We start from the raw sequence: 21024 nt of genomic DNA, 5'->3' as shown, positions 1-21024 counted from the left end.
AAAAATCTAATAGTGGCGAGACTATATAAGTTGGGCATAATTTTTTTTTTTACATATAATACTTGCATTTTTTAAAATTTTAGTCGTGGCGGTCGCCGCTACTAGACCTCCCTGGTCCTATCCTTGGCTCCAACAGCAGACGTAATTTCCCCCAAAGCTGATGAAAATTGCGCAATGTTTTTTGTAGGGAAAATGACGGCCAATGACGTATTTTGATATTAATTAATACCAGCCAATGATATGCTGAGAACATTTGTAAATGCTGAAAATGTCCTTGGCATGTATTAATTATCAAAATACATCATAGGCCGGCCGTCATTTTCCCAAATGTTTTTATCTTAATTTCAGCACACAGTGAACCAATGTGAGGTCCAAACCGGTAGCCGATAGCGCGCCCTACAAAAAAGGGAAAATGACGGTCAATGACGTGTTTTGATAATTAATATCTGTCAAGGACATTTTTAACATTAATAACAAATGTTCTTAGCATGTCTTTGGCGGATATTAATTATCAAAATACGTCATTGGCTGTCATTTTCCCTAAACATTTTTAACTTTCGTGTAGGGGAAAGTCCAGTTATCTGGAGATCATGTTGACATAATGGACTACTCTTTCAATGAATGGAAACGAGGGAGATTGTCAATTAGTAGAATGAAAAGGAATTAACCTTCCGGACCAAATAAAAATGACTTTTTTTCTTTGAACGGAAATAAAAAGGACTTAGATCGATCCTGTAAAATTCCTCCTTAATTTCTCCTATTACTATTTTTTTTTGATTGACAACAAAATTATTAAGTAAACTCGACAAAAGGGTACGTCGAAGAGAAACTTAACCCAAAACTGGGCTAAGCAGAGTACAGAACAGGAAAAAATTCAGTGAAATGCTGAAGGAAAAACAATAAAACAAGGTTCTCAACAGCCCCAAGTCCAAAAAAAAAAGGTTCTCAACGGCCAAAGGGTAGAAAGGGTACACATCACAGCTTGTCAAAACTTAAAAGTAATTTAATTTCTCCTCTTTACTATTTGGAAGGGGACCAGAGCATCTCCAACCTTTGCTTCAAATTTGAAGATGTCAATCTCTTTTAATGCTAATGTGATATATTTGACACCCTTAAATTTTGACGCCCTTAACATTTTTCCTCCAACCATGTTGTCAAATTTTTGATCGAAAAACACTACAGGTACCGACGGGGTCGGTACCGAAATCGTAGGGACGGCCACGCCGGGCCGTCTCCGGCCACCGGACGGCCGATTCGAGCCGTCCAAAAATTTTTAAAAAAAAAAATGAGGGGGCCTATGTGAGATTCAACGGCATCCGAGGTGTGTAGAGTGCTTGATCCGGGCACCATTTTTTCGTGAATATATATATATATACACATATATACATATATTCAAAAGGTTCAAGACAACTTGGTTTTGCTTTAATTTATGCACTGAATCAGTCATATCAAGAAAAAATGAATGAAAAATACACATAAATCAGTGAGTTAGTAGATCATAGAAATAAAATACTACGACCATACTGGAAACCTTTGAATAATCCTCAATTGTTTCTCGAATTTGTACAAGCTATGTGCTCTGACCATTTAAATGTCGACGTCTCATTGGCAGATAACTTCTTAGCCCTCTCCCAGTCATGGATCACAATCGTTAGATCAGCTAACTTGGCACTTATAGTAGTACAACAATTAGCATGAACGGTCACCACAAGCCCAACATCTCTACTATTTTCGCAAAAGCCACTAAAATAAATTGTATCCAAAAACCTAACATTGAGTCCTAAGTCTTGGAACAACCCATTTTGCATGAGCTGCACAAGAACGTGCTGCTCATTCCTTCCGACATATTCTTTTCTTTTCGAGTACCAAATATCATACAATGAAATTGTCTTGTTGTTTGATCTGACAATGGTAAAACCGTTGTTGATGTCGAAGGATTCCTTCCCTCGGTAAGAATCGCAAGCCATTTGAAAGTCAAATGTTTCGTTTGCGCTCATAATGGAAAATGGGTTCCTAAGCCATAATATATCGGTGTCCTGCATATAGTGAAATAGTTGATCAAGTCTAAGTATTAGGTATTTAAAAAACAGATAAATACTTCTTTCGCATCAAAAAGATTGTCAACTATGCATAACGATGAGTGCAAAAAATGCTTTTGAAAATAACTCAAACTTTTTTTCGCAAGTTGGTAAAAGAATTTTGGTTTTGGTTTTTGACAAAAACGAATTGTTTTCAAGTTTTCATTTTGTGCAGCGGACTTTTTTTTAGAACGGAGGGAGTAAAAGATGGCCAATGAAAAAGAAAGAAAGAAAGAAAGAAAAAGATGGCCAATGAAAAAGAAAGTCACCCTTAAACATCCCAAACAGAAGAATCACAAAGCTTGCTAGCTAGCTAGTATGTAATTTTCCATAAGAAGAGCAAGAAAAATAATATTTTTATACCATAAGATAAGATTAGTGATGCATGCATATAAAAGAGTTAAGTAGCACAATGTGTCGTTCAGTAAGTTAAGACAACATGCATTTGTCACATTGTATTATTGGTAAGTGAACGCTTTTTAACTAATCTCAGTCACGAATCAAATAATGTCATTGGATCGTAGTGATTGATTACAGGAAAAGAATAGATCAAGCATCGATCGACTTGTCGCCTTGAGCTTATTGATTCCAAGTAGTTGATTGAGTGAAAGCAGGACCACATTTAAGTGACATTCCCTGAGCTCACATGTTTGACTCTCTCCACCCAAAAAAACAACTAGTGGAGCCACCCGGTGACTCCCACAACAACTCAACCCGTTGGTAAATGGGTACCAAGAAAGACAAAGAGAAGAAGCTTACCGTGGTTGAGCAATTGCGTTGGGATCTATGGCTGGAAAGGAGAGGCTTGGAACTAGAAGGAGCGGCGACGAAGATGTAAAGTACACCGATTGAGGAGCAAGAGCAACAATATCGTGAATTCAAAAGCTTGATTCTTCGTCGATGAAGATATATGTAAAGTACTAGAGAAGCTCTTCATCTCTGAGTTGTGGTTTGTGGGCATGGCTATACAGGAGTAATTCTTAGGAATCCAAAGTATCGGGATGGGTACCTTAGACTTTGTAAACAAGTAGTATTAGTTCTGGGACTTCTAAACTTTTTCGCTTATAAAACTTACTTCTAACGTTATAGCCTATAGGCTTCTACCTCAAAATTTTATATACACATCTCTAACCGACTCTTTGTGAGATCGAGATAAATTTGTTTGGTTATTTCAATTTTTTTTTTGTGTGCACGAATAATTTATATCTCGATCGAGTCTAATAGTTGATTATGCGAATCCTGTTTTCTTTTGTTAATGTCTTCAAACGATAGAGCAGCTGCTCCAACTGCCGATCGGAACACACCACAATTTTGCTTCTTTCTGCCTTCCTCTTCTTGGAAGAGGATTAGTTCTAGTAGCACAATATATGTGTGCGTTTGTCACATTGTAAGCATATTGCTGTTTGAGGAATCTTGTGAAAATGCTCTTGGATCTGATAGATCTTGGAACAGGAAACTAAAAGTCAACTTTCTATTTTCCGGACGTTGAATGTCATTCGATCGGCAGTTCCTAGACTGCCAATCCAAGCATTTTTTCAGCTGAATAGTTTAAATTACTACAATGAACGCACAATGAGCCCACAAATGACAATGATGAAAACCTTAAGAATGATCCCACTTGCCATCACCAGTCTATCCCCTAACAATAACAAATGAAATCGTAAGATCATACAATTTCAGGAAACTTTAGAATAATTGTCAATTTTTCCCGTTACAAGCTTTGTGCTCTGACCATTTAAACGTCGACGTCTCATTGGCAGATAATTTCTTAGCCCTCTTCCAATCATGAATCACAGTCGTTAAATCAGCCAACTTGTTACTTATAGTATAACAACAATTAGCATGAACAGTCACCACAAACCCAACATCTCTACTATTCTCACAAAAGCCACTGAAATAAAATGTGTCCCAAAATCTAACACTGAGTCCTAAGTCTTTAAGCAAACCGTTTTGCATGAGCAGCACAAAAACGTCCTGCTCATTCTTTCCGATGTATTCTTTTCCTTTCGCGTACCAAATATCGTACAATGAAATAGTCTTGTGGTTCGATCTGACAATGGTAAAACCGTTGTTGATTTTGAAAGATTCTTTCCCTTGGTAAGTTTCGCAAGCCATTTGAAGGTCAAATGTTTCGTTTGGGCTCATAACAGAAAATGGGTTCCTAAGCCATAATATATCAGTGTCCTGCATTCAGTGAAAATGTGAAATGAATGATTGAGTTTAGATATTAGGCGAGGAAATAACAAATATATATTCCTTCCGTCCATACCAAAAATATTGGCCCACTATGCTGAACGATAATTACAAAAAAATATGCCTTGTCAGAAAAACGCAAATTCTTTTTCGTAACTGGTTAAAGAATTTTGGTTTTACTTTCGACAAAAATATTTTTTGTTTTTCATGTTTTCATACTACGTACGCAGTGGATATTTTTTATAGAACGGAGGGAGTATAAGATGGCTAATTATGAAAAAGAAAGTCACCTTTAAACATCCCAAACAAAAGAATTACTGTACAAAGCTTGCTAGTATGAGATCATTGCTATAAGAAAAGAAAGAAAAATAATCTCTTTATGCCCGATGATAAGATTAGTGATCATTAACAACCTCACAGAGATCCACGACATACGGTAGGTTCACAACGGTCTTTGGTACTTCGCGGTAGCGGCGGTTACGGAGCCCAGATTCCAGATTTTCACTTTAGGGTTTGGGTGTGCCTTGGGCTTTAATTGCTGAGTTTTAGGTGTTTGGGCTGCGCCCCATATGCGTTTTATTATTTTATCTGAGCATTAAAGCCTTTTGGGTGCTGAGCTTTGTCCCTTGAGTTTTCTCTTTGGTTGGCATCTTGCTAATCAGGGGCTTGGGTCTCGGATTGGCACTTGTTACTCTTCTCCTTGCTCCTTTTAGTCTTTGTTTTCAAATTCAACTATTACTAAAATTCTTATGCTAAAAAATTTATAAAAAAAAAAAAAAAACACATCACAGGGATAATGCATCAGATACGCACTATAAAAGAGTGTTTTTTTTTTTTTAACTGACCTATAAAAGAGTTAAGTAGCACAATATATTGTACATTAAGTTAGACAACATACATATATATATATGTCACATTGTATTATTGGTAAGTGAATGCTTTATAACTAATCTCAGTCACGAATCAAATAAAGTCGTCTAACCTAATGTAGGCCAAACCGCAACAATTTTTTTGACACACTCACAAGAGGTAACACTAAAATTTTAGGGCCTCCTTTGGGAAAAAGAAATTGGGAACCAAAAGCGTTTGCTTCATGGTCCTACAGACCATTTTCATAGGTTCTCCCACTTGGGAGGTCAAGGGATCGAACCTCGACAAGTGAGAGAACCGTAATCTCACCTCTTCGTTTGCTTTCCTAGCCTTTCTTCTCTCGCTGGCCTTCTATACATGCTATTGTATATTCTCATGAATGTGTCTAAACAAAATCGAGTTTCCAAGCAACCAAACAAACGTACCGTAAAGATGAAGTTGTAGCCCCGCTTGAGAACATCCCCAAGGAACAAAGTCCGCCTCCACATCATCTTGACATAATCTTCAGACATGAAAGCTTGCTCCCCAGCAAAATCTACACCCTCTGTTTCGAGCTTGTAGCAATGAAGCCGAAGAAACTTGCACCGGTTGTAGGATACTGGATCGGTGGCCACAATTAAAATGTGATTTACTAACCCCTGAGTATCGTCGCCGATCCAGAATCCATCCAAGAATAGATCAAGCATTGACTTGTCCCCTTCCACATAGGCTTTGTTTACCACAGCGATAATTACAGTCTTGTTTTCCGTTGATGTTTCGGCTAAAACCTCGTCGAGTTCATCTTGGTAAACAACCATTTTATACTGTAGAGAAAAAAGTAAGTAGTTTGTATCAATAACGTGGTCACATTTGGGGTAATAACGTACAACTATCTATAATTGATATAAGTGGTACATGATTTTTGAATCTTGTTAGTATTTATTAATTCTCAAATTTATATTGGTTAATAGTTGACAATATCAATAAAATATTATTTTTGCCGATAAAAAAAAAATACAGTAGTTGACAATAATGGGTTACCGCAATAAGCAAAAAAAACAACTAAGAGCTGTAAAATATTGATTAAACCATATATACATACAAGTAAAAGCATCACATCTGAAATAATTGATAAATAGTTGAAAACGAACGCGTACAAAAATCGTTATGATAATAGGTACTAGTATGTGGTTGTATATGGTTTTAAAAAAAATGCTTATTGATTCCAAGTACAAAAAACTATTAATTGGAGCCACCCAGTGACGCCCGTTGGAACTAAAAGGCAAAGGGGGACCAAGAAAAGAAAGGAAAGAAAGATGCTAACCATGATTGAGCAATTGCATTGGGGTCTACGGTTTGAAAGGAGAGGCTTCAGACCGGAGGGAGTAGCGATAAAGATGAAAAGTACACCGAGGAGCAAGAGCGACAGTATTGTGAAATCAAAAGCTCGATTCTTCGTTGTGGAAGAAGTCATTTGATTCGATTCCACCGTAGTAGAGGAGCTCCTCATCATCTCTCTGAGTTCTGGTTTGTGGGTATGTATGCATATGCAGTGCAGGAGTTTTCTAACTTGAGATTATTGACTAGGTACAGGCTAGGGAGGGACTCATGCACCTAGACTTTATAAAATAAGTAGAAGTTCTACGACTTCTGAACATTTTCCATTTATAAAGCTCCTATTCCTATATATATAGGCTTCTTGCTCAAAATTTTATATGCACATCTAGAACCCACTAGTCTCTCTCAGATCTGGAATGGTATACTGTCGAACTATATTATACTCCCTCCGCCCCATAAAATTGGCACTTTTACTATTTCAGCTCTATAAAAAAATTAATTATATCTCTTAATCCGTAATGTTTTTTATAAGCAATATAAATTTTGTTTAATAAATTTTAATTTGTTCTATTAAAAGAAGTTGAAAAATTCGCCTAAAACATTATGAATTGAAAAATATATGCAATTTAAAAATGACACGCATTCTTAAAAATGCCAAACTTTATGGGACGGAGGGATTACTTTATTTTCTTTCGAGATAATCTGGTTTATATATTTATAAAAGACAAGTTAGAAGAATCTGTTGGAATTCTTACTTCTTGCTTGATATTTTAAATTTTCATGCATTTTTTTTAGGATTCTTGTCAAAATGCTAGCTCTTGATCTGGTTATGTTAGAATAGGGAACTAGAAGTCAACTTTCTATTAGGTATAGTAGTAGTAGTATACACAAGTGCCAGTCCAGAACAATTTTTTAGTATGGGTCTTTCACACGTCAAATAAAAAATTGAGGCGCTCCAAATTAAAACATTTTGCTGGTAATGATGTCATTCCATTTTTAAAACACATTTTTAAGAGTCCTTTCAAAAAATAAACTCATTTGAATATCGGTAAGAGTTTAAGCGATTTTCATCCCTGAATTTGCTGAACAAACCTCTTTAGAAAATCATTCGCTTCTCAAATAGACAAATTGGGTCACAACCCTCTACACAAGCTGCATAATGGATTGACCTCTGTTTGAAAATTAGGGAAAATGGGAGAAAGGAAAAGGAAAAAAAAAATGGAAGAAAAAATTTACTATTTGCAAAACTTAATCTTTTCTTTTCTTTTCTCTTTCTCTTTCTCTTCCAATCAAACAAAAGAAGGGGACATTTTTTAATTTTCGTTTCTTTTCCATTCCTTTTCTTAAGTTCCAAATAAAGCCCTCAACAATTAGACAAAGAGAAGGTTAGTGGAAAAGTAGATAATTCCAATGGAGAGAGAGAGAGCGCGCGCGAGAGATGTGTATACACAGAGCGAGCTCTGGCGGCACGGGGGCTCCAAAACCTCCCAGTCTTATCAATTTTGGGGAGAAATTCTGTCGAAGGCAAAGAAGGCGGCGATGGTTTAGACGAATGAGCATTTCCCGAATGGACGAAAACTGAGGGAGGAAACCAACAAATGGGCATTTCCCGAATGGAGACAAAGAGGGTTTAGATGAATTCAAAACCAACTGGGGTTTCGAAGAGCTCAGCAGCACAGAGCTCGCTGCCTCCATGGTCGTTGTGGAAAGCAGATCCGATTTCTAACTTGGGAAATTCCTTATGGACACGCGTTTCTGGGACTTGAAAGGGACTTTAGACCCAGTCGATCTGGGATTGGGTTTCTACCAAATCAGATTCGAAACGAAAGCAGATTCAGGTGTTACGGGTTCTAATCGTAAGATCTGGACTTTTTGGCAATCAGGTACAATGAGCTTTGTCCCTATAGGAGTGATGCTTTGTTCCATTTGGATGTACTTTCCAACTCTTGTTGGAATTCCCTCTCCTCCTTAATAAAATGTTAATTTTGCCGATGAAAAAAAAAATCTTAATAAAATATTAATTTTGCCGATCGGGAAAAAAAAATTCAAAGCATTAGCAGTCAAAAGTCACAAGTTTCTTTAGGGACGAAAATCAATCAAGTGCTTGCCAATATTTGAATGAGTTGATTTTTTTAAAGGAACTTAGAAAGAAAAAAAAAATCTAACCCAAAAAAATGGGCAACGCCAATTCTAAGAAAATCCAAAACAAACCCTTATCTTTGAAGTGCTTCCAACCTGCCGCCCACCACTGCCACCACAGATCTGACAGCTAACAGCCACCAAAACGCCGAGCAAACCATCCGTCCATCACCCGGCTGCCACTAACCATCCCAACGGAGGAGCTTCCCGTCACACAAAACAAATAGACATTGTCGCGGTTGCTCACCCTACCCGTTAGGTAAAACCCCAAGAAACCCAACAAAGCCTGCGATGGGAGCCAGGCCGCCCATGCCACCCGAACCACATTGCCGTTAGGCAAAAAATCGGAACCCCAGGAGGTAAACCGATCGGAGTTCAATTAAGAAAAATGCAGAGAGTCGAGAAAAGAGGCCGATCAGGTGAGAGGCACGGAGAGAAAAAAATCAAGGAAAAAGGATCTGGGTCGGAAATAACAGGGAAAGGAGAGGGAGAGAGACAAAGGATCAAGAAACCTTACCGCAGCTAACTCCGTGGCCGCCCGAAATCCCCTGAAACGGTCATTGGGAAAATCGCAAACTTGGCGCCCAAAAGTGACCAGGAGAAGCTCCAGCCGTCAAGATCCATAACTTGGCACGACCACCCGCACCACCGCCTTGTTACAGTTGCCGATCAAGTTTTGAGATAACAGAGAAAAAGAGCAGATCAGGACGGGAGGAAGAGGGGGGAAAGAGAGAGAGGAGGTGAAGAGGAGAGAAGAAACAAAACTGTTCGATAAAATCGTAAAAACATCACTTTAAATGAAGGTAAATTAAAAAAGAAAACCGACTTTAAAACGTTCATGCAATGAACATGCTACTGTTGAATGCATTTCATGAGCTCGAATAATCAAGTACTTGGATAATGAAGCTTATTTGTTGCTCTTGACTAGTTAAATCAATTATTATAAGAGTTTGGTAGAGTGTGTGCTAAATCACAATCATAGAGAATTGCTTCAGCTCTTGTGCATCAATACACCAACAGCATAACAGGCCATAAATAGGACTATATATGACATAATTAATTTTCCAAAAACGTCATTATCGGTCCAATAACTTACATATCGTAGTTTCATGTGATGATACAAGCATACTACTCCACCATTAGTGACCTTTCCAAAACCATTCATTCCCACGATTGCCTGAACCTTCTGAAATGAAAAAAGAAGGAAGAAAAATTAAAATCCAAGTTAGATACTTGGTCGAAATTACTACTTCTCAACGCCTACACAAATAAACGAAATAGCAGTCTATATTTTGTCCAAGAAACAAAGCAAAAAAAATATACTATACTATCCCATATGTATTAATGGTGGTTATTATCAGCAAATTACTGGAAGAAGGTTTTGAAGGATGGGATCTGATTTACCTTGTTCATCCTCGGGAGGTTTAAGCCTGAAGGATTCCACCTTCACGTCACCTACCGTCCACCACACCACAGCTTGATAGATCTTAATCGTCCCTCCATCAGCAAAATCCTTGGCCTCCAAGGTTAAATATAACACAATGAGATTGCATGGATGAGACAGTGCCATTAAAACCTTCACAAACTCCAGCTCACTATTTGCGCCCTGAAGAGCACAAGATGTTATCGGGAGTTCACTATTACTATTCATCGAATTGACAACATGGTTTAAGCCCAACCGATGACGAACTAGAAGCTTCCCCGGTCATGTTTTTTTTCCCCTTTCATACATAGATATATATTTTCACAAAATGGCATGGGACAATTGGAGTAACACTGCCAAAACACGCTTAGAATCTTAGTTGCACGAAGCGGGTGTGGGAGCAGTGGAGCAAGGGAATATAAAAGCTCAGGAGTGTGTACATATATTATGAAAATAATATAGTACAGAGTATTCACTTTAAAAAGTACAATAATTTAGGAAGTAAAAATATGGGCCAAGTCCTCCATAAGTGTAACAAATGGGCTAATGGTACAATATATGATTTTCTTTTCAAGATATCATGACTTAGGCTAGATATATGAGTTCATCAAAGACCAAGTGAAAAATCCCTATTTTTCTATAAAAATATCATACAAAAGCTCTCATCTTCATAAGGATCGAGCTCCCATCTCCATGGGAGCCCGAAGCGGACTCCCGTTAAACTCCTTGGTTGGAAGCGCAAAAGCAAGCTCTCAAGGTGGGAGCATCACCACTTTAGGAGCTTCCTACAACTAAGCTTAGAATGCTTAAAGAAAGCACTAGCATTGCTATATATCTTCACCTAAACCGTTGAAAGTGCTCTGAAAAGATATCTACAACTATTTTTTAGTAATGATAAATGGATAATTATATTAATCAAGTAATAAAAGATTAAAAAAAGGAAGCAGGCCTTGAGACCATCTGAGTTGTGAGAAGTTTATTATAGCTTTAGCTTTATGCACAAAGATTGAAACCAAGATTTATCTTTGAAATCCATAACCCATCGCATAATTATACTGCATTTGTTCTATCATAATTTGGACAATCATTTGATACTTCCGAGCTAAGCAGCACGGACACGGATACGGGATATGGACTCAACACAGACACGTGTACAAGTCAATTTCTTTGAAAATTGTGACATGGACACGTCGGGGACACATCAAATGTAAAGTGTATTTTTATTATAGAGGTATATTACGATTTAACAAAAACGTCGGAGACATTTTTAGGTGTCCTTATGTTCCAAAATCGAAAAGTGTTGCCAACATGTCCTAGAGTATCCACGATATGTTTCTACCTAAAATAAATACAGCAAAATCATTAGACAAGTATTTAGGCGTCTCCAAAGAGTGTCATATTATATCTGTGACTGACGCGTGTCTGACACGGATACGTGAGGCCAGTAGCCGTGTCCGTGCTTCTTAACTTCCCCACATATATTTTTATAGATGTTTTAAAATTCAAAGAAATCAAGAAATTGAAAATTTTATCTCATATTCTATTTTTTGTAACTTGAATGTGGTCTGACCATGTGCTTTTCCGATAACCGATCAACTGATACTTTGCACGGCAAAAGTGGGCCCAGAATGTGCCCCGATTTGATAAAAATGGACCACAATCCAGTCTCCAAGAAATAAAAGTGCAATGTGCCTCTCTAAGGGTGTGTTTGGATTGAGAGAGTTGGAAACAAAAGAAAAGAAACTCTTTATGCCTAATCACTTGTTTGGAATTTGGATAAGAATAGGAAAGAAAGGGAGGGAAATGGAGGGATAGAGTTTTCCCCTAAACCCTCATTTTTCTAGTTAAGTTACTCATTTTGCAAAATACCCAAATTGCCCATCTAAAAATTTTAGGAATAAAAAAAGACTCAAATTTTAAAGTTAGTTTCGTAAAATAGCATTGGACACTTTTCTTTTCTCTCCTACTCATCCAAACAAGAATGAGAGAAAACACAATCCTTTCTTTACTTTTCTTTCCTAAGTTACCAAACAGACCCTCAGAGCTCCAGAGGCATAAGTTCCTCAGCAATACTATATATCTGCATACCAAATTTACAAAACGCTATGGGAAACAGAAACAAAGTTATGGGTACTTCATATTTTGGGGATATTAACATAGTATTCTATAAGAAATGTTTTTATGAGAAACAGAAACAAAGTTCTGGGTAATGTACTTTGTGGCGGGTATACTAGTATGTTATAAGCATTATCCATAAAACAGGAACGAAAGCAAACTGGAAAACAGGAACAAAAGCAAACTGGAAAACAGGAACAAAAGCAAACTGGAAGACAGGAACAGAGCACAATGCAAAACAGAAACAAAGACCTTGAAGCGAAGGTTGTATTCCTCCACCGCAACCTTTGAGAACATGTCATAATCCAAGCATCTGGTCTTTTTGCTTATGTCCATCCGATAGGTATTGCATACATCAAACCCCTGAAAACAACGGAAAACAAAATGGGGATTGAAGAAGAGTATTATCAGGGGCCGCTTTGTGAAGTTTTGTTTTGTTACTTACATCGCTTTTCTCAACTGGTACGGTATGGTCATCGTCACAGCCACTATCATCATCACTCCACGAATACGCCCTTGGCGATCCTGAAGGAGGCAACTCCACGTATGGTTTTTGGTCCCCAAACAACATAACGAGGCCAAACTCATCGTCGCATGAATTTGAATCTGAATCTGACTCGAAATTTGAATATGGAAAATCACAATCAAGCAACGCGTCCCACATTTTCGAGAAACTCACGCAGCAATAAATAACAGAGAGAACCCTAGCCACCAAGCCTCGCCCTAAAATCCTCAGAAAAAATGCACGACCGTGGCTTGATTCCCACGGCCAATCCTTTTACCCCACAGTCGCATGTCCTTTTTGACATATGCAACAGGGCCGCGTGTTTATTTCCTTCCACACGTGCATCATGGCAGCGTAAAGTAGAGGTGTCGAATGGGCCGTACCGTACCAGCCCAGCCCATTTATTCTCGTGTCTAGCGTGCTTCGTGCCGTACCGAACCCATTTACTATCGGTGCCGTATCGTGCCGGGCTTTTTCAGAATATCCTCAGTCCAACCACAGCTCACGGCCTACCACAATTCGTGTGTTGTGGTGTGGTGCCGATTTTTGTACCTGTGCACAATCGAGCCTTGTGAAGCTAAAAATACTAGAACAGCCTCTGAATCCCCATTGATTAACATTCTACTAACTCACACTAACTATACAATATTAGCAAAAAAACAAAAAAGCTTAAAAATACTTTTAAAAAATTTCCATTATTTTTTTTAAATTGATAATTACAACAAAAATTAACACGTTTAATCTAAAAAATACAAAATATTGTATGGATAATTAAACCCTAGTCCCCGTCAAACTCATCTTGTCACTCGAAATCGTTCAGGTTCTCCGTCGTCCGAAACTAAAGAACCTTGTAGTTGATATATATTGTAATACCTAGTCCTGCATCAAAAGTCTACATGGATGATTTTGGGCATATAACAAATCTTGTGTGCTACAACTAATACCTTGGACTTGAACATTTTGGCCATGTAGTATGACTTGTGGATCAAAATTAAGGTACTGGGCCAGTGGTCTACATGGGCGTCACAAAATTGTATCAAAGCAATCCGTGTACACGACCATGTGGGCTTGGACTTTGGTTTGATTTGGTTGTTGGTTTAGTGATCTTAAGGCTCAATCTCTCGCGATGGCGCGAGGCTATAAAGGTGGAGAGATTGTAATACCTCGTCCCATCGGAAGTCTACATGGATGATTTTGAGCATTATAACAAATCTTGTGGGTTACTACAAGTATCTTGGGCTAAAGCATTTTAGGGCATGTGGTGTGGCTTGTGAATCAAAATTGCGATATTGGGCCATTTGTCTACATGGGGCATCACAGATACCATCAAGAAACCTTCTTCCGGAATTTTTCACAATCAATAATGTTCTCATCACTACCTTCCATCCACATCCGCATATTTCATCTTTATCGTGCTATGAGTAGTTATTGGTATAACTAGAGTTGCTGCTCAAAGTGTATGTGGGGAATTCAAGTTTTTGGTTTAAGGTTGGAGATGTGGGTGGTGTGTGGAGTAGAGGAGAGGAGATGTGGGTACTGTGTGGAGTACAGGAGAGGAAAGGAGATGAGAGAAAGAAGAACTGGGTATATGGGGGCCAAGGAGAGGAGATGACAGAAGTGGAAGAGAAAGATGGAATGGTAGATCTTGTGGTGGAGTTGAGGGAGAAGGGTAGGATTGGGTAAAGAGGGCGAGGAGATCAAATGGGTCTAGGTAAGGGGCATAATTAAATGCTACCCCAAGGGCTAATTCTCAGGCCAATGTGAAAGGCATTTTGACCCATTCGTTTTGAGATTTTGGATTTGGATTTGTAAGTAATGAGTGTAGAGAGAAATAAAGTAATAATTGAAAATATGGGTAATAATTGAAGAGATATAGAGAAAAATGAAAGTAATGATTGGAGCAAAATAGAATAATGATTAAAATCCAAATCCAAAATTCTTATGGCCCGTTCGGATGTAGGGAAAGAATTGAGAGTATTAGTTAATAAGAGAGATAAAATAGTATAGGGTATTAGTTAATAAGTGATGACTCACATTGATGTGATGTTTAGGGTGGATTAAATAGTAGATTGTTTAGATGAGGTATTAAAGAATGGGGATTAAATAAAATACTTGGTTTGGATGAGGGATTAATAGAGGGTATAAAGAAGGGTGGATGATATAAAAAGCTGTCAAATGACTTTTTTGCCCTTGTGCAGTTCCTAAATTAATTATGTATTACGTTTTATATGTAATTGCAAATTTAATTATATTTTCAAAAATTTAAGCCGTAATATTTATGTCAACTAACAAATTAACGAATTTAGTATTATTATTAAACAATTTTTTTTATAAAATTCAATTTTTTTTAAATAAAATAAGTGTTCCAAATTTCAATCTGTTTGAACCGGTGAAAAGATTTTAGTTTTCTAATCATTTTATCTTAAATGGTCATAATTAAATTTTGACTCTATAGCTCTCGTTGGTTAGCCCTAAGAGATATTTGATTCTACGACTTTCTTAGGGCTAATCAATGAGAGCCCTAGAGTCAAAATTTAATTATGACCATTTAGGATAAAATGATCAGAAAACTAAAATCTTTCCTCTAGTTCAAACAGATTAAAAATTGGAACACTTATTTTTTTTACATCGTTTATATATTAAAAAATATAGTTAAAAATTAAGTATTCCAATTTTCAATCTGTTTGAACTGATGCGAAGATCTTATTTTTCTAATCATTTTATCTTAAATGGTCATAATGGATTTTTAGCTCTAAGGCCTTTCAATAAGCATCCTAAGAGAGCCATGAAACCAAATAAGGAGTCTTAGGATAGGTTTGAATGAAAAGTATTGTAACGCCCCCAATTTTGGGTACGTTAAAGAAGACATTTTCATTGAAAATCTAAATAGAGTCTGGCTCGTTATTACAACAAAACACTCACAAGAGTTCCATATTTACACAAATGAAGGGCATTCTAGGGTTCCTAACTATAACTCCACTTGCTCCTCCATCCTAGCCAGCTTCTCAGCTCCAAAGGCCTCCAAGGTGTACTGTTCATCTTGGTCATCTACAAAGTCTAACACATTATATCAGCGTCACCACCGATATAATATGTCAGGGTCACCAAAGGTAACACCATGAGCTACAAAAGCTCAGCAGAACAATCCTATACCCGCTAACCCATAACTTACAAACAATAAATCATATACAACAGACAATAACAATAACACATCCACATTCGCTATTCAACCTATCATTGGTGTCCAAGATTTCTGAGTTTCTCCTACGCGACATCTCGTAAACCGTGTCTCCATTTTCCACATTTCATAACCAATTCATTATTTCAAAAATCCGTTTTTAACACACCCAACCTCGGTTCCGCCATTCCGGTCTCCCGAGTATCCTCGCAATGGTTCCGCCGCACCGGGTTCCTATTGGCACACAATTTGCATTGGCTCCTCTCCGCGGATAACCAAGCCATACCTCACCATGGTTCCGCTGGTCCGGGTTCCCATGGGAACGCACACAACCTCACAATGGTTTCGCTATTCCGGATTCCCATTGGAACACACACAAAACTCACGCCACACAATGGGCTACCACGTCCGGCCACATTGCGGTTTCAAAACATTTCACCATTTTCAAACACGCCTTTTCATTAACCACACCCTAGGTGCCATGTTTCTACTTTCTCGATTTTCGTGTCTCGTTTTCATGCATAGACTCCGCGGTAGGACTTTTCACAAAAGTAAACATACATCATTCCTTGAAATCTTGAAACTACACTAGCAAGATCATTCAACTCAATATTACTAATCATGCTCGAAATCATTCAAAGATCAAAATATGAATACTTCAAATCAAGCGTTAAAATCTTATCTTTCGAAAATCGTTCTATCTTACTTTTTGAGAAATTCTAAACAACATATGTTTATTCGAAGTTATAAGTTGATTATTCCAACATGCTTACACCTCCATTAGAGAAAATAAGTTCGTTAATAATCATGCATTCCAACCTTTATAACCGATAGATAACCTTATCTACTGAGAGAAAACGTTTAAGAAAGTTATATTAGACATTCTACTTTTCAACATACGATTCTATTATACGTAGAGCTAGTGGACTAGGGATTCTACTTATACTTAGAGATAGGAGTAAGAATATCCTACCTTTCTTCTTGGCGGTAGTGACAACTACGAAGAGAAAAGTACGCCAGGCGGAGTAACTTCTTACGGTATGCTTCCGGAAGTTTCGAAAGAGAAAGGTTTCTCTTGAAACTTGATCTTGACTAAACTACTTGAACTTTATGGATCGAAAAGGTATTTTAGGATGAGTTTCTTGAAAAGAACTTCAAGAACAACAAGAATAAGCAAGAACAAAGCAAAAAATACAAGACTTTCTTAGAGAGAGAAGTTGCTAGGTGAATGTGAGAGTTGAATGGTGTGTGGGGGGTGCTATTTATAGCCAAACTAACTTCTATATGTTACCCAATGAAAAAAAAATTCCCTAGCAAATATTGTCCAATGGTTAAAAGGGCAAATCATGATTGAAAGTCTTCCATGACTTGTCAAATCCAATCTTTTTAGGCTTAAGGCTATATCTAACTAGGATCTTAGGCTTTTTAGGTGAATCTAGGTGATTATAGCCTAGGTCTTACAAGTCTAGGGTAGGGTTTAAATAGGCTAAAGTATAGCCTTCCATGTATGGTCAATCATAGTCTAGGTTTGTAGTCAAAATCTAGGGTAATGAAAGCTAGGTTTAGGATGATTAAAGGCTAGGATTCTATGCTAGAAATTGACTAGAAATGGGTTGGCAAATAGGAAATAGGCTTATGGCTAAAAACTAGGTTTGCATGCATGACATGGCTAGTCTTGCTTCTTTTGGAAGCAAAATGATGACTCTCTTTGTATGACTTGTCTTGTCATGCTTATTGGCAAGTCAAAGGTCTATTAACCAAGGGATAAAAATTCCCCTAACAATTATGGACCAAGGGGTAAAGGAATATTGGTAATAATTAGGGTTTGAAATGACTTGTCATGGGAGTAAAAATGATTACTCCTATGGTCTAATGGTCCTATAGGGTTTGGAGGGATTCATAAGGCTCAAAGATGGTCTAAAAGGTCCAATTAGGGTTAGGGTAATGTAACTAGGTGAATCGATGGTCCGGTTCCTCCAACTAATCGGTTGGGAGCAAACTCTAATTGCCACATAGGACTCTTAGTCAAGAAAAATATTTTTAAGAGCTTAAATCTAATTATGACGGATTATTAGGAATTAAAAACAAATTTTAAAAGCAATCCCAAGTAATTAAAATAAAATTCAAATATTTAAAGAAATTTTTATTTACTGAAAATCAGGGTCGTTACAAGTATGATTTTGGGTAGAATGGAGAGTAGAAATTGGTTGAATGGTGGATGGGGAAAGGGGATAACGAAAGGTATTTTCGTCCACAAATTAAACACCCCTCCAAACCCGGATTATTTTTGAGAACCCCAACTCCAAGAGGAGCCCAAAATTAAGATCGGACAATCCCTAGAACTGGGGAAAACGAAGAAGGGATAAGAAATAATAGGGGCACAAAATGGGAATGTCAAACTGGGGAAAAGGAGTGGACCCCTCTCATATAACCCCTCTTATTTTTCCCCTCCCCTTTTTACTCCATCCAAGCAGGGCCTTAGGTTTAGAATTTCATTTCCTGCCCAAATTATCAATTTTCATCCAAAACGTTAATATTTGCTAACAGAATTGGACGAAGGGGGTGATGTTACTTGGTTTTGATAATTGGGAGTAATGTTGAAAAAAAGTGACAGTTAAGAAGGTGTTCTTGAAATTAAGCTGGAACTAAAAATCAACTTTCTATTTGGAGAAGTTCTTAATTAAGCTGGAGTCAACTCCAAGTCTCCAATATACAAGGAAATTAGATGTCCACTTATTTATCGTATATAGTAGGTTGTACTACTCCAGTTGGCACTTTTTAAATGTGTCTTTCACACGTTGTCCTATAAAGACCATAATAAAAATATAAAACTAATCTCGAAATTAAGATCACGGCTTGTTTTTTTTCATCTCCAAGCTACTCTTCTAATGGATGTCTAATTTATTGATCGTTGTTGTTAATAGACAGATTAAGACCTATTTCATTGAAATGTTGTTGGCAACTTGATGAAACGAACCTAGAATATGTTAGTATAGTATAAAAAACACTACTTGTTGGGCCCAGAGTACACTTATGGATATTACACAATATAATCCTCTGCGCACTCTCTAAACACAGACTTGCATGTGTGATGTTGAATATCATAAAAAAGACTTCAATTGAAATCCTCTATAACACTAATTGGTTTTGGAAGAGATAGTGGAAAAACAGTCTGACAAGTGGTATCAGAGTCAGAAAGTCATTGTTGGGCCCAGAGTGCCTTCATGGATTTGATTACACACTATCACTCCCTGCGGCTCTTTCAAAAATAGATTTACGAATGCGATGTCGAATGACAAAAAAAAAAACTTAATTAAAATTTTCCCCAACACCAATAGGTTTTAGGACAGATGATGTATTGAACTCAAACATCAAATTGCATAAACCATGGGAAGTGGGGATGTCGTGAGGCGACACACTGCCATACTATGTCTTGGGTCGTGCTCTGTCTTGGGGCGTGACACTACTTAGACCTATGGACCGTATGCACCGATATATGTGTTATGTTTATTGCGGTACAATGTTACGCCTCTTTATGGTGACATATTTGGCCTCTTTATGATGAAGAGTTTTGCCTCTTTTCGGTTCAAAATGTTACAGTTTCTTCTCTTTGCGATAATATGTCATGTCTCTTTGAGCTGAATGTCGCGCCTCTTTTTGATAAATGTTATGGGGTGCTGGGTGCATAATATACCAAGGAAGAAAAATGTACTATATCACATCTCAATCGCGGCAATGGAGTCTACAGTGGAAGAGTACAATTTTGATTAATTACCAACATAAAAATCATGAACAACGATTTCATGAACATAGAAATTGCTTACGGAAACAAGAAGAGCCGGTGAACCTCAATTTTAACAAATCTTGGTCGTTCTTGCAATTCATAAATGAAATCCAAAGATGATACAGTTTCTTGAAACTTTTGAATATATACTTACCAATTTTTGTGGAATTTATACAAGCTGTGTGCTCTGACCATTCAAATGTTGACATCTCATTGACGGATCACTTTTTAGCTCTCTCCCAATCATGAATCACAGTCGTTAGATCAGCCAACTTAGCACTTATAGTAATACAACAATTAGCATAAACAGTCACCACAGACGTAATATCTCTACTATTTTCACAAAAGCCACTAAAATAAAGTGTCCAAAAACCTAACATTGAGTCCTAAGTCTCTTAACAAACCATCTCGCATGAGATACTCCACAACGGCCTGCTCGTTCTTTCCGACGTAGTCTTTTCTTTTTTCATACCAAGTATCATACAATGAAATTGTCTTGTTGTTTGATCTAACAATGGAAAAACCGTTGTTGACAGCGCAGGGCTTGTTCCCTTGGTAACCATCGCAAGCGATTTGAAAGTCAAATGTTTCGTTTGGGTTCAGAATGGAAAATGGGTTCCTAAGCCATAATATATCAGTGTCCTGCACTCATTTAAATAATTGATCAAATTTAAATACTAAGTAAATAAAAACAAATAAATACTCCTTTCGTGTCAGAAGGAAAGATTGTTCACTACGTAGAACGATAAGTACAAAAATATGAGTTTGTTAAAAGAATTGCAAACTTTGTTTTGCAAGTTATTAGATATCAACGAGTATTTTGTTAGTGATCACTAAACAACCTCAATGGGAAAAGAATATTTTGAGCAGATTGACGAGTCCGACACCAGAGTTGACTTCATCCGGCTTTTCTTGTTTTGTTTTGTTATATTTTTTGTTTCTTTATTTGTATTTTGTTTTGTTGTTTTCAGGCTTGTGAGCCGCACAATTTGTATCTGATTTTATCAATACAAGTTGTGTTTCTGTTTCCCTTGGAAAATAAAATCGTACCGTGAAGATGAAGTTGTAGCCACGCTTGAGAATATCCCCAAGAAACTGAGTCTGCCTCCACATCATCTTTAAATAATTTCTAGACCCGTTTATCTCCTCATGAACAAAATCTAAACCTTCTGTTTCAAGCTTGTAGCAATGAAGCCGAAGAAACTTGCACCGGTTGTAGGATACTGGATCGGTGGCCACAATTAGAATGTGATTTATTAACCCCTGAGTACCATCGCCGAGCCAAAAACCATCCAAGAATAGATCAAGCATCGACTTGTCCCCTTCCACATAGGCTTTATTGACCACAACGATAATTACAGTCTTATTTTCTGTGGATGTTTCGGCTAAAACCTCGTCAAGTTCATCTTGGTAATTAACCAT

General features: G+C 37.4%; 1 protein-coding gene and 1 pseudogene across 9 annotated transcripts; both read right to left on the bottom strand.

The window, feature by feature from the left end:
* Positions 1–1521: 1521 nt before the first annotated feature.
* On the bottom strand, positions 1522–12908 carry LOC131320694 (uncharacterized protein At1g28695-like). Of its 9 annotated transcripts, XM_058351489.1 has the most exons (7): positions 12581–12908; positions 12388–12498; positions 10002–10203; positions 9735–9783; positions 9115–9249; positions 5567–5944; positions 1522–2036 (listed from the first exon to the last, which is right to left on the bottom strand). In XM_058351489.1, exons 6-7 carry the CDS (start codon positions 5936–5938, stop codon positions 1545–1547), a joined length of 864 nt encoding a protein of 287 aa, XP_058207472.1. In that variant the 5' UTR covers positions 5939–5944; positions 9115–9249; positions 9735–9783; positions 10002–10203; positions 12388–12498; positions 12581–12908; the 3' UTR covers positions 1522–1544. The 9 variants fall into 9 exon arrangements, with proteins under 9 accessions (XP_058207472.1, XP_058207468.1, XP_058207470.1 ...); XM_058351485.1 differs by lacking the exon at positions 9115–9249; XM_058351487.1 differs by lacking the exon at positions 9115–9249 and having other exon boundaries at positions 9735–9780.
* Positions 12909–19823: 6915 nt separating this feature from the next.
* On the bottom strand, positions 19824–21024 carry LOC131321261 (uncharacterized protein At1g28695-like; annotated as a pseudogene).

The sequence above is a fragment of the Rhododendron vialii genome, chromosome 3a, assembly GCF_030253575.1.
Source record: "Rhododendron vialii isolate Sample 1 chromosome 3a, ASM3025357v1".
Classification (NCBI taxonomy): Eukaryota; Viridiplantae; Streptophyta; class Magnoliopsida; order Ericales; family Ericaceae; genus Rhododendron; species Rhododendron vialii.
This window is presented reverse-complemented; position numbering and strand designations above follow the sequence as displayed.